Raw genomic sequence first — 13,936 nt, 5'->3', positions numbered from 1 at the left:
AACTTGGAAAATTTAATTTTACAAAATTATTCTCTATTTTTAATCGAAACAATATCAGGAAAAATTAATTTAACTTGGATTAAATTAACTTAAAACCTACATAAAGGAAGGTGTCTTCAAGCAAATAAGTCAATTGCAAGTAGGTTAATTTGAAAGAATAGCGACTTTTAGGAAATTTCTCTGAAAGTGAGTCTGATAAGGATACTACTGGCTCCAGTAAACTGACTCTTCGTCTTTTTTTCCCTTATAAATTAGGAGGAAATACACGTACAATTATTGTTCTTGGGACAAATCATTAGATAGAAGATAAGAGTTGGTGGACTAGAGGTTTTCAAAAAAGCGTGTGGACTTCAAAAGAAAGTTAGGAAAGTAAAGGCTTGGTTTAACATGAGGTGCACGCTTCTAATGGCGAATAAATCAAAGAAATGAATACATTATATTCTATTATATAAAATAAATCCTTTCATTATAAACTTTTTTTTTTCTGATCCAAATCCACTTAACACCCTACTATTACCATCATATAAGTAAATAATCATACTTTCCAAGTTATTGAGAGTATAGTAAGGGTGGCATATTCTGTTTAAGAGAAATTATATGAGCATAGAAGTAAAATCATTAATACGGGTAAACTTAAATTTCTTAATACCTATCAAATTAAATAAGACATAATATTTCCTTATAAATCCTTATATCTTAAAGTTAACCCAATATCTTAAATAAATATTTCTTATAAAACATGAGAATATCTTTTAGAAAAAAATAGTAAGGTAGAACTGGAACCATAAAAAATTCATTCTTTTAGTAAATTTTCCTAGAAGAAAAGGATAAGCTAATTTGTTGACCACCTATTTATATAAAAAAAGAGGGAGAGAAAAACGGGAGTTACAAGCATTAAATGGTATACTTTTGACCACTTCTTAAGTTCTGACGTACTTCACATGGCAAAGTCACTGGAATATTAATTCTTTTCCAGAAGGAATCTAAGGAAATAATCGAAGGAAGACTTGACCTGGGTTTCTCTACTGAACAAGTCTCCCCTGAAAAGGAAGTTAAAAAGAAAAAGTTACACAAACTAGCCAAGCAAAATAGTTCTCAAAAAGGATATTTGAGAGCATTTAGTCTAACACAAACCAACTCCATTATCATATCACATCAGAATTGTTACGAAGAACACATTCACATAGAAGAAGTTCCATATCACAATGTAAATAGTCGTGCATGATCTGAGCCTTTTTAGATCTACTCTTTATGATAACGACTAATATGAGGAAAGAATAAAAGATTTTAATCAAATCTGTATGAGAAGTAATAGAAGCAGAAAATAAACATCTTGGAGAACTATAAACGTAACACATAATTTCTGTTCATATACTAGCAATAAAGGAAAATACTTCCCGTCAAGATTGGCTGCAAGTCAGAACAAACCTTGGAAAATAACCTGAAATAAGCTAACAAAGTAGCTACTATGCTAGTAGTAACTAACTTTGTTTTTTTTTTTTGTTGTAAATTAAAGCAAATACGAGGAGCCGCCAACAGGGTTATCATAGGCAAGAAATAAATACTCGTGAAGCCCTGAAGAGACAGAAAAAAGTTTCCAATAAATGTATAAGATAACTTGAAACAACTAGCTTGACACACAAAGCATTTTCAAATAGTAAATTAAAGTAGAGAATTGCACTATCTCAGGGAAAGAGTGCAAGGACTTGTCCTAAAATTGCTGTTTTTTTTCTTCATATATTTGGCCAAAAGGTTGGCCTGTCAAACTGTATATAACAGTGCATTGTCATTGTATAGTAATTAAGCAATTGTCTCTTACTGATTTAGGTTTCAACAAGATCTAGTAGTAAAAGTTACACACATGGTGAGTCATGATCAAGTAAATGTTGCAACCCTTTGTAACGCATATATACCTAGAGAGAGAGGACCTAGAGAGAGAGGAACAGTTCTTCCATTCTTTCCTCATTCTTCTCTAGCAGGGGTTTGATGATGTCAGTCCATGTACTGTAGTCGAGAGGCGATCCACCATCAGGCAGTAAGAACCCATTCACAAAGAAGAATGGTGCACCGCTTACCCCTCTTGAGCACCCATACTACATAAGAGTACCCATATTTACTATCAGAAGATTACTACTTTAAACCAACACATGGAATATTGCAATAACTAATGCACACCTTGAAGGAAACCCTTGCAGCCAAATCAGTCTTTGAATCTTGAAAGCCTGACTGGAACTCTGTCAATAATGAATTCCCAACAGCCATCACGGCAAGCTTTGTCATCTTCTCAGTTATGGTACCTCTCGACATATTTATTGTGGGCGCATTGTAAAATTTTTCCTGCTTCATAAACTACCTTAAATATGTGCCTTAAGATGCCATCAAAGAATCTATTCACAGAGCTGGAAATTATACAAGATAACTGAAGGAACTTTTTTGTTACAATCTTGCAATTAGACTCTCAGATGCTCGTGCTACCATTTGAACAAGTCTTCGCTTGCAATTTGCAGTTTCCAATCAAAAGAGCACCATACCGCTAAGTGCAAAGATAAGGAGAGTATAATCTAACTCCATCTAGGATACAGAGTTAACTTTGATAAAAAGTTCTCTGATGTAAATGTTCATGCAATTGAACACCAACAAAAGTATTTTCAAGTTGATATATGTAAAATAGGGAAAAAAAAAATCAGAATCAACACATCTTCCTAGATAACAGCCAATTAGCATTAGCCAAAGTCTCCAAAGCCAGAAGTCAAAAGCTGTTAAAGTTGCACAAAATAATTATCAAACCATCTTATTAAAAAAGATTTGTTTTCAGAAAAGTGTTTGTAGATAGGATAATTTAGGTATTCATAAGTCCTCTTTACAACTCCCCTTAAATAGTTGCCATTAAATGCTTGCGACTTCTTCTTACTGTATAAGCTTTTTAAATTGGTGATTACATTGTAAGTCAAAGCAAAGAAACAAGAAAACCAACATTTTTGTTTACATACACCTATGCCGTTTATTCCTTCCTAATTTTAATATAGGGAATTTTACAAATCACATTCTACGGCGACAGTGGAAGAGGTAGGTAAAGAAGATAGAGGAATATAGAAAATGAGAAGGAATTGTGGAGGTATTTTAGTACTTGGTCGACGTTAGTTAGTCAAAATAATGTCAAGGTGTTAAATGAAAATTATAGAGAAAAAATAAGAGTCGAGTTATAAAATCTTCAAAGACGAAGATACGAATTACAAAATAGATAAAATATAAGATGTGATTCGTAAAAATCCCTTTAAAATAAAATACTTTTCTAATGAAAACTATCTCAGAATTTGCAATTATTTTATTGCAATCTTCAGCTGACTCTAGAAAATTAATACTAAGGGCAATTATGATTTGATCTTTCTCCAACTTCTTTGGCATTTGATAGATTGGAATAATTCTCAGGTTCATTTTTTTACCTTTTTAAAAGGTTTCAGATTTTATTCTCAATGAAAATATATGGCGGATATATTATATTTCATCAAGTGCAACATCACAATAAACACAAAAGATACAATGTTGGGAGTTGAGCAAACATCGAGGTGAATAAAATATCCAATTAATATTGATAGGCCAAGTCCAGAGGGTCACTACTCTCAAAAGGATCTTGAAAAGACCATTTAGTTCTACCAAAATTCTATACATACTTAACCAAGTATTATCCTATAGCCCTATTTATCCATTATAACATTGAACTTAGAGAAAAGGATTTGACCTCATACATTCAAGCATATAAAGTTGGGATCTAAATACGAATCAACTGATTTCAACACAACCAAAAAGACAAAAACATAATGCAAGGTTTAAAGAAAAGAGAGTTATTATAGTTGGAAGAGTAGTTACATGTAATGAAATGCTTCAGACCTGATACTTGAAGAACAGCTCCAGCAAGGGATACGTCGAGGATGCATTCAACATGTTTGCAATATGAAGCGCACGACAGGAAAGAAATGCATTGTTGTGATAACTGCAATTTGAAGGAATAGCTTATCATATTAGATATCTCAATGCATACTACTAAAAAATTAATAAATTTTGCCTTCCTGTTTAAAATTAGATGAAATAAGGTATATTTGATAGGAATAGATTGAGGGAAGTAGATCAAACTCTCAATTACATGTCACATGATTTATTAGGCACTTGTATCTTTCAGATATAGTGCAGAAGAAACCTCATCATGTCCCACAGATATGAAACATGATTAGAGTTTGCATGAATTAAAGTTATATTACCTTAGCAAATAAAGTTGCACCTGTTTAGATGTTTTATTTTCTAGATAATACTTTTGTTCATGAAAAAAAAAGCCATTCATGAAACCAATCTTTCCATGATCCAAACTACATTATTCCAGCAGTCCCCACCCCTTTCTTGAGTCAAGCAGACACTGACTAATCTGCACATGCGCCAGAGGCTGTCGAGGATAGAGGTATAGCTTCTTTGAATCACCTCCTTTTCCTTAAGCAACTTCTACTTGTGCTCATTTACTGGGTTATTTTTGTGGGCTGTGTCGCCAATCATCCAAATGAAATGAAGTGCTCCAAAGCCCTTCATGCTCCCTATTATCTGGGGGATAATAACAGGTTCTGAATGTGTGGACTGCTACTATTGTCTAAGTCACTTCTTTGTTAAGGAGCCACAAGAATAACATAAACACTTCCTAAACATAAAATGTTCTTGTTCCGCCATTTGAAATTGATTTTATGACTTGCTTTGCCAAAAATTCAATAAAGGATAGAGCTGTAGCAGTTGTAGACATTTTCCAAATTTCCACAACTTCCGGTCACAACCTTAAAATTCTCCCTCCTGCTTCCAATCTGTTCCACAGCAAATATAATTTCTCTTCTAGTGTGTAGCGAGTAGCGACCATTCAGATCTCTCATGTATAGGTAATATTCTTTTATTCTTATTTCTTAATCGAAAGAATAGAGCACATATGTGTTTATCTAGCCTATGAAAAGAGGCAAAGAATGAGTCAATCTACTCTTACTAAATTGTTAGGTTAAAAAATTAGCAATCGTGTAACATCCCACAGGCTGACAAGCACCCTTTTTATTATAACTACTAGCCTATAATTCTATTGTATACTTTTCCTTCTTTCTCTAGAAAACCAATCCCAATGGTGATGATAACATTAGAGATCGATCACTTGTCCATGCAACGCCTCATTTTCTCTATTATTTCCAATGACTAGGTACACAGGTATATTAAAACATGTGAATAAATAAACAATCAAAAGCACGATCAGTGCAACCATGCATAAATCTAGCGAATCTGAACAGATCAAAACAGTGCTTTTAAAAGGGAGAAAGATCCGCCATTTCCAGTTATAAGATTGTAGATTTTTCTTTCACAAACTCCCACCATATTCCTCTTTCGAACAAGAAAGGATAAATAAACAGCATAATACATCATTGCCAACATGTTTTGATCGGGTCTACCCACAAGGATACTCATTCGTGCATGCAGACCTTAGAAACGAATTCATCTAACACTCTTAAGAACGCAATTATCATCGAAGTTATAGGTAATATAATCGCTTATATGACTCCAAAGTCCAAACTGGAAAAGTCACAATCAAAGCAATCAACACACTTGGGTGTTAAAGCAAACATCTTCTGGGCATTAATGAGAAATGAAACCAAAACTATGATAACTCAACAAGCGATTCCTTACGAAAAAGAGTTCCACGAACAACCCAAAAGCACAAAATTGGTAACGAAAGAGATTCCAAGAGGGAAAGCTCACGGGAGAGGGAAGGGGTGGACGATGAGGGACACGCGAGGGGAGAATTTCTCTACGAGCTTCTTCAATGGCGGCCAAGAGTCTCTGCTATCGGGACAAAGCGGATCGAAGAAGGCCTCAATTAAGATAGAATCCTTCAAAGACTCTGCTTCTTTGTAGACGAAACCGTCGTATTTGGCAGGGATTGAGGTAGAGGGCCTAAAGGAATAGGCAAAGAAGAGGAGAAGGAGAAGAGTTGGAGCTCTCGCAGCCATGGTTTCCTTGGGTCGAGAGAGGAGAGGAGACGAAAGTGAAGGGTCGGAGGTAAAAGAACAAAAGGGAAAATTTCATTTCACGCCCTTTATTTTCACAAAGTTACGCCTCAGACCCTATTGATTTTTTATGGTAGAAAACCCTATTTCAGAAAGGCTATCACCCTTCAAAAAAAAAAAAAAAAAGGCTATCAAAATTAGAATTTTCTTCCGAATTATACTTAATTTTTTCAGAAATTATTTCTTGCTGTAGATGATATTTTCAGAAAATTTAGTGGAATATTCTTTGGCTCAAAATGTAAATACTGAAAACGTTAAGGTGTGAATTATAGATTTGTAGAAATATAGGGTGTGAAATATAATTGTCCTTATCCTTAAATAGTTCAATCTGCTTGGCATCCCTTCCGAGGACATCAATTCATATGATTTTTTGTCCTCTGGAGTTTTCATCTTTTTTTCCTTTCCATATAATAATATTTTCTATTTTATTTTCTGAGGTATTTAATAAATTATATTCTTATTATATTTATTTTGTGATTCACACTCTATTTTTTATAATTTTATAATATGATCTTTTATTTTCTTTTTTAACACTTAGATATTATTTTAACTAACTGATATCGACTAAATTACTAAATACTATCACCATCATTTTTTCTCTTTTTACACGTTATTTCAAGAAGGTATAAATAATTTAGATATTTTAATATTTCTTTGCTGATATCATTTAAGTTAATAATGGGTATTAAATGAGAAATATAAAAACAAAAAATAGGAATTAAGTTACAAAAATCTGAAAGATAAAAAATGAATTATAAAATAAATAAATATAGGATATGATTTGTAAAATAAATAAAAATTAATACTCTGCAACTATAGTTATAAAAACGGCACCCAAAACACTGTTCTTTTCCAAATTTAGGTCTAGTTAGCTAATAAGAAATATCTTAAGCATATTTCTAATTATTTATAAATATTACTTTTTCCCTCTTTTTCTACCTTACAAATAAACTTCCTAAAGAGCGCAACTGATCTTTGACCTGCAAGGGAAGGAGATCTGCCATTTTCTTCAGAAATCCGTAGATATACTGTCACGTTAAAAAATCCTGTCTCGAATCCAATTACCAAACAGTAATTAGCTTATCAATCTTTCCAAGATTAAGAGGATAATCTAATCCTCTTCTACCACAAAATGCATTGCTCTCAGGTTCATAAACTACAAAAGTATATAAGTAATTACTAAACTTCTTAAGCCACTAACTCCTGCTTTGAAGAGCCGTCATCCTGCAAAGCAAAGATTAAGCGTCACACTTCTCATTTAATTAATGATAACAATATTTGGCTACCTTAGAGCTATCTTTTGGGTCTTTCGCTGTCCCTCCCCACTTCTTTATCCGAGAATTTGCTAGCATTGCCTGCATAAATTTTGGAAGGTAATTAGAAGAAAGAGAAGAAGAAGAAGAAGAAGAAGAAGAAGACCATCTAGAGAGAGAGAGAGAGAGATGAACCTCATTGCTCCAATTTGTGCGCAGGGTAATGGTAATAAGAATCAAAGTTTGCAAGCCAACTCCACTCAGCATCCCACCCCACATTCCCTAGAATTATCAAGGATAACAATCTCATTTAGTTTAAAACAAAAACTTTTGACATGCTTAATTATAACTCAGAGAAACAAATAGATAATTATCATTCGACTCTACATTTTAATTTTAGTATCTCAGATATATTCCAACAACCATTCTATCACCAATCTCTAGTATATAGCTGACTTAAGTTAAATATAGATGCAAAATAATCTTAATACTTTTAAGTAAGTTTGTAAAGTTTGTGAAGGTTCTCTATCCTATTAGCTAATGTCAAGTTAAATTTAATTTTAAGAAAAAATAATGACAAAATGATAGGGTGTTTCTAATAAATTTCGAACTCATATCAAGAGAGAAGAATGAGGAAAGCTTGATGAGCAAACCTGCACCCCTAATTTGAAAGGGAATGCCAGAACATAGCCTACTGGAATCCCCACACCATAGTAACATCCCATGTTGATGTAAGCCACCAGCCATTGCCATCCAGCTCCTACTGCAACGCCTGCACTTAACCACAAACGTAAGTGAGGACATAAATATTAACACCTCAAGCATATATATATATATATATAGTAAAAGGTGTAACAAGCACTGGTAGCTCCTATGAAGCATTGAACCTGATAGAACTGGCTGGATGCTGTTAAGGAAGAGAGTGAAGGCAAAGACGACGGCGAGGCCGGCGACGGCACGGACGACGTCGGGGCTATTTGTGAAGGGCATTCCATAGACATCTCTTAGAACCAAGACAAGGGTGAAGAAGACGAGACCTATTGTTACCGAGGACATGAGCACCACCAGTATTGCAAACTTAGCAGCTCTTGGCCTCCCGGCCCCAAGTTCATTTGATATCCTCACACTGATCAGTGATCACCAAAGGAAGTGTTAGGCACTTTAAATAGTATCAATTGCCTCTTATAAATTTTCTTTGTGAAATATGATCTCCTTATAATTTTAACTTAATGTGCAATTATTAGATTTTTCATTCAGAATAATAGTGAGGTAAATTTTGACATTTTAACCCATTGTTTTGTTTCATTTTTAAGATGTTGCAATTTCCAAACTTTCTAAATGGGAGAGATTTGAAACAAAACCATATTAAAACTAACAGTTGTTTGGTAATTACAAATAAGTCAAAATCACAAGAGTTAAGTGATCACAAATAAAAATTCAAAAAGGCACTATAAAATTACATTATTAGGGCATGATAAAGAAACAATCATTGAAGAATAAATTACCTGATAGCTGCATTGAAACCAAAGAAAATCATGATCTGCCACCCAAACAAATTAATGCTGCCACAGTCAAACTTTGAGATAAATTATAGTCCCACACAAGAAAAATCTGGAATCCTTGAATGTCTAAATGAATATACCAGAAAAAACTAACCATATCGACACAGCAGCAACTGCAAGTTGAGCATTCTCCAGGTGACCCACCAACACAATGAGGAACATATAGAACCAGAATTCAAGGCTGGAAAATTGTAAGCAATTAACATGCACGGTTAGTATACTACAAAAGATTATATGATAAATTACAGTTTACCCTCAATGGTTCGGTTCGATTTAATTTACATTTTTATATTTTAAACTTAATCACTTAATTTCTCTATAGACAAAACCAAATTAAAGCTGTTAGATGAAGTCTTTTATCATATCCAAGAATTATATTTTATCCTCATATAGTTAGCTCTAAATTTGTTTCACCTCTCTATAATTTTATTTATATCACTTTACGCCTTTATTATTATATCCAAACAAAAAATGTTATCTTTGTTATAATATTTGATCAAACTATATGTCAAATTTAAAAATACTCATTAGAGATAAAATTATAAAATATTTGTAAACTTTTCAATACATCTAAAATAATACCTATCCAATTTTAGATAATAAAAACATGGCAAATACTTCAATGCACCTTTAAAAATTATAATCTTAATCCAACGGCTATAATAGCCAGTTTTCATACCCGGTACCGGTTCCAAAACCACATTACGTAAGAAAAAAAGTATATCAGTTAAGAAGATTAATTACGTGTGCCTAACTTTTCAATTTTCTTGTTATACCCTTGAAGATCTTAACCATTAGATCTTCATCATAGCGATTGATAAGTACGGAAGAAGCGCTCTACACGTTTTTTCCGTTAAGATTTCTCTCTTAAATATAATTATGCCTTAATTATAGGAGATATCATTTAATATTAAATAATTTAAATTTGATTGTTTGGAGATAAACTTTAATTTAAATATAATTCTCTATCTCTATCTATTAAAATTTAATTTAAATCAATCTTAAACTAATGGGAGATATATGTAAATAATAAAAAATAATTAAAAAGATAAAATGTAATTAAAATTTCATCAAGTTAATTATAAAAGACATCAATACCCTTATTTTAATATATATACATTACTCTCAGTTAATGATATATATGTCTTTTACTTAATAAAATATTAAGATAATATAATTGTTAAAAAATAATGTGCAAGATTATATATCTAAAAAAAATTACCTGCTAAACCGGTAATATCTTTCATTCCTATTATACCCTTAAAGATCTTAACCGTTAGATCTTCATCAAATTGATTGATAAAGAATTAATTCGATTGCATGGAAGAAACCCTCTAAAAACATACATCTATTTGATACATATGTATTATCTTTATCATATGAAATTATATTGCTATTTATTTTAGATGTGTTAGAAAGCTAATCTAATCCTATAATTTTATAACTAATGAATATCTTCAAGTAACTGTTGCACTAGAAAAATAGAGGATCGAGAAAAACATCTACTTACCACAGCATGATGGCAGAACCAACGGAGAGCCTAGCAAATGCACCCAAGTCCTTAAAAGCCATCCAACTGAAGCCATTCCAAGCACCAGGGCAGTATCCCATAACAATGTAACCAAGCTTCCCAAGTACCACAAACCACCATGCGACGTTGAGTGAGATGGCCGCACCGACGAGGCCCATCTTGAGATGCGCTATAAGAAGCCAACTGAGAGCGATGTGCAGCACTAGGCCGAGTGCAGCGACGCCCGCCATGGCCATCACCTTGCTCTGGGCCTGCAGGAACTTCTGAATGGGGAAGTTGACGCCGTAGGCGAAGAGCTGCGGGATCATGTAGCGCGCGAACGTCCCGGCGAGGACGGCGATCTCGTCGTCCTGCTTGAAGAACCGGAGGATCGGAGTAGCGAACACGTAGATCGGCAGAAGGGCGAGGCACGCAACGGAGAGGATGATCCATGAACGTTGCATGTAGACGCCTAGCATGTGGACCTGCTTGGCGCCGAAGGCTTGGCCGCAGAGTGTTTCCAAAGCGCTTCCCATGCCCATCTATATATATTGTATATGAGAAATTAATTTGTTTAAAGTTGTAGGGATGTAAATGTGATTAAGGTACAACGATCTGTCAGGTAGTCTTTTAGTTTATGATTCAGCAATATTGTGTTGCTATCCGGGTCACCATTGCAAGTATCATATCTGATGAATTTTCTCTGAGGCATCATATACCTATAGTTTAAACTCGATTGGTCTAATTATCTAACCTACATATTGGAAATAGCTAGCCCCTAAAAATTATTTACGAACTCCTCATATATATATATATATGAGACAGTGTTAGTATATTAGCATTGCCTATGAGACATATTAAATTTGCTGATGGATTCATTTAACATTCAATAGGATGCGCTTGGTGGATGATTGATCACTCGACATAGTCGTAATCTTATTGTTGGCCTTACGTCCGAGGTCGTTAGTCTGTTGTGCGCAGCGACATTCGAACACATGCGTTTCATTAATTTTTTTTATTAAAATTAATGAAACACGATCAAATGACCAAAATACACTGTCAAAATAAAATAGATGGAGCTTTTGATTTGATTTTTTTTAACTCGTATTCGTCTTCTTCTTAGATGTGATATAACTACTAAACTTCATCAAAGCTTAGATTTAACAATACTTATTATATGATTGGCACAATCTAGAAGTAAGAGAAAAAAAAATGCGTAGGTATTTTTAAAAAGAAATAAATACTTATATAAGAGGGGAAGAGTATTTTTGTCTATAAAAAATTAGAAATTGAGGGACTTAGTTTAGGCGTGCTCTTATTTAATCGTAAGTACAGAAAATAATTTTAAATATTTTAAAATATATAAGAGGTAAAATAGTTTTAGGCATAAGTATAGAATGCCCTCTTATTTAACATCGAACATAGTACTTTTAATTTTGTGGTATCTATCATTTTTACTATTCTATTTTAACCCTTGCATTTAATAAAAATAAAGAAATAATTAGTTTTTTCTTTGCATGTATGAATATATTTCTAATATCCCTTATTTATGTGTATACTTATCTAGCGTTAATATTAATAAACATGCCCCTTCGAAAAACTTGGGAGCCTTTTAGTTTCTATGTATTTTAAGATACAACATTTATAGTATTAGATAAGAAATTAAAAGTAAACACAAATTTACGGATTTTAAAGCTTGCTTACATAATTGCATTGCCATTATATTTTTTAAATTATCATAATTGCTACTTTTTTTTTTTATTCTTTTAGAATTTTTATTATAGTTAGTTTTTAATAAAATATTCCTATTATATTGTTATTAAAATTTAACAAACACATTAAATGACTCAAAGACTCTCTCATTTTAAAGTTTAGAGTGGAAAATATTTATCGTTGATTTTTGCCTTGTATGGAAGAAGATATTTTTGTAGTATAATATCAGATAAAATATTGGTTTGCTATTGAACCATTTTATTTATACAAATATGAAATGATTCTTAATCTAAGTTTAGTTTTAATTGTGATTAGTTAAATACAACTAACTGAACGACAGTTTTAAAACAGTACAAACATTTTGACGGCAATTAAGATACTTCGAAAGTTCTAGTGACGAATATATAAAAATCCCCACAAAATTTAGAATGGTGTATAAAGACAAATATGAGACCCACTGAGAGCATTTTACATTTCTCTACAAGTTTATTTTATAAAATAATCATTAATTTTATTTTTCATTCATCTTGATAATGATATAATATATCTCTAAAAATAAACTATTTAGACATTTAACACCCTATATTTTAATATTTGTTTTCTCCTATTAATGCACTGTGTTTCGACTTTTGGACCATTTATAAGCCGGCCCTCCTTTTTCCAACCTAATCTTGAAGGATATTTTAGGTGTTTTAAAAGATAAACTTGGCATTTCTAAACTAATATTCCTCTTGAGATACTGCTTTCTTCGAGATTTATTAGTTTAAACTAATCCAGTGTGTGATGTGAAATTTACCGACAAAAATATATAGCATAAAGAATACTGCCTCTCAGAGTAGGTTAGATTCGATTATTGTGGCCAATGGTAATATATTAATTAACTCTACCTAGTTATTATAAAACTTGGGCATTTAATTAGAAGAACTAGGCTTTAAATTAACATGCGAGATATTTTAAAATATTTTTATTTTTTATTTTCAAAAGTAATGGGATATTTTTAGTATTTTCGAGTCATTAAAAGTAGAATAAAAACAAAAGTTAGGGTGCTTTTGATAAATTTAACCTGAAAAAGAAAGGCAAATACGAAAAAAGAGAACAAATTTGTACCACGATCACCGCGTACCATGATGCCAAAAGCGAGGCCAGCAATGACCGAGTTCTCGGTAGAGACAGCGTCGAGCTCGAGAGTGCTGAGATGGCCGGCGAAGACTTGGGTGGCGGCGCCGAGAGAGTATTGGGCGATCGATGTGAAGATGACCGGACCGGCGAGATACCAGAGCTTCTTGTTCTCCTCCGCCGCGTATTTTGCAAATTGGCCCAAAGTTTTAATCTCCTCCAAGTCTCCCTCTCCTCCTCCACCGCTTCCGATTACAAGACGCTCCGTTAGCTCAGCGTCTCCTGCCATCTCTCTCTCTCTCTCTCTCTCTCTCTCTCTCTCTCTCTCCGTCGGCTGATCTGGACCTTCTTCTTCTCCGACTGATGAAGCAAGAGAGTAGAACAAGGCAGTGGAAAGGAAGGAAGTTGTTGGCAACTAATAAATACTTACAGATAGGTCCTTGAAATGTATTTATATTAGAAAAAAGTTACGAATTGACTACTGTCATTTTTACGTTTTTTTTTTCACGTTCATCAGCCCTTTCTTAACTAGACATAATTTTCTGTGTTAATAAAGCTAAGCAAATGCCAGCTAAGCATATTTGCAAAAAAAAAAAAAAAAAAAAAAAAAAAAAAAACCTAAGTTGCTCATGTTTTCCTCGCTATTACAAAATTCTGAAGATATATTTTGTCAAAGAGTATTATATTTTGAAACTATTTTGTCTG

The 13,936-nt window shown here is 33.0% G+C and overlaps 2 protein-coding genes across 4 annotated transcripts; both read right to left on the bottom strand.

Moving 5' to 3' along the window:
• Positions 1–766: 766 nt before the first annotated feature.
• On the bottom strand, positions 767–6,116 carry LOC140800997 (uncharacterized). Of its 3 annotated transcripts, none has more exons than XM_073155973.1 (5): positions 5,770–6,080; positions 3,889–3,991; positions 2,176–2,337; positions 1,914–2,093; positions 767–1,040 (listed from the first exon to the last, which is right to left on the bottom strand). In XM_073155973.1, exons 1-4 carry the CDS (start codon positions 6,018–6,020, stop codon positions 1,929–1,931), a joined length of 681 nt encoding a protein of 226 aa, XP_073012074.1. In that variant the 5' UTR covers positions 6,021–6,080; the 3' UTR covers positions 767–1,040; positions 1,914–1,928. The 3 variants fall into 3 exon arrangements, with proteins under 3 accessions (XP_073012074.1, XP_073012075.1, XP_073012073.1); XM_073155974.1 differs by lacking the exon at positions 767–1,040 and adding an exon at positions 1,440–1,575; XM_073155972.1 differs by lacking the exon at positions 767–1,040 and having other exon boundaries at positions 1,707–2,093; positions 5,770–6,116.
• A 964-nt stretch (positions 6,117–7,080) lies between these two features.
• Positions 7,081–13,657, bottom strand: LOC140800658 (protein DETOXIFICATION 33-like). The gene is made up of 9 exons (XM_073155423.1): positions 13,239–13,657; positions 10,403–10,944; positions 8,987–9,073; positions 8,836–8,892; positions 8,218–8,456; positions 7,984–8,102; positions 7,526–7,612; positions 7,364–7,432; positions 7,081–7,301 (listed from the first exon to the last, which is right to left on the bottom strand). Exons 1-9 carry the CDS (start codon positions 13,518–13,520, stop codon positions 7,266–7,268), a joined length of 1,518 nt encoding a protein of 505 aa, XP_073011524.1. The 5' UTR covers positions 13,521–13,657; the 3' UTR covers positions 7,081–7,265.
• Between the last annotated feature and the right edge of the window lie 279 nt (positions 13,658–13,936).

Source organism: Typha latifolia, chromosome 14, assembly GCF_019914945.1.
Source record: "Typha latifolia isolate L0001 chromosome 14, TyphaL0001v2, whole genome shotgun sequence".
NCBI classification, from domain to species: Eukaryota; Viridiplantae; Streptophyta; class Magnoliopsida; order Poales; family Typhaceae; genus Typha; species Typha latifolia.
The sequence above is the reverse complement of the archived record's forward strand: the minus strand, read 5'-3'. Positions and strand labels throughout refer to the sequence as shown.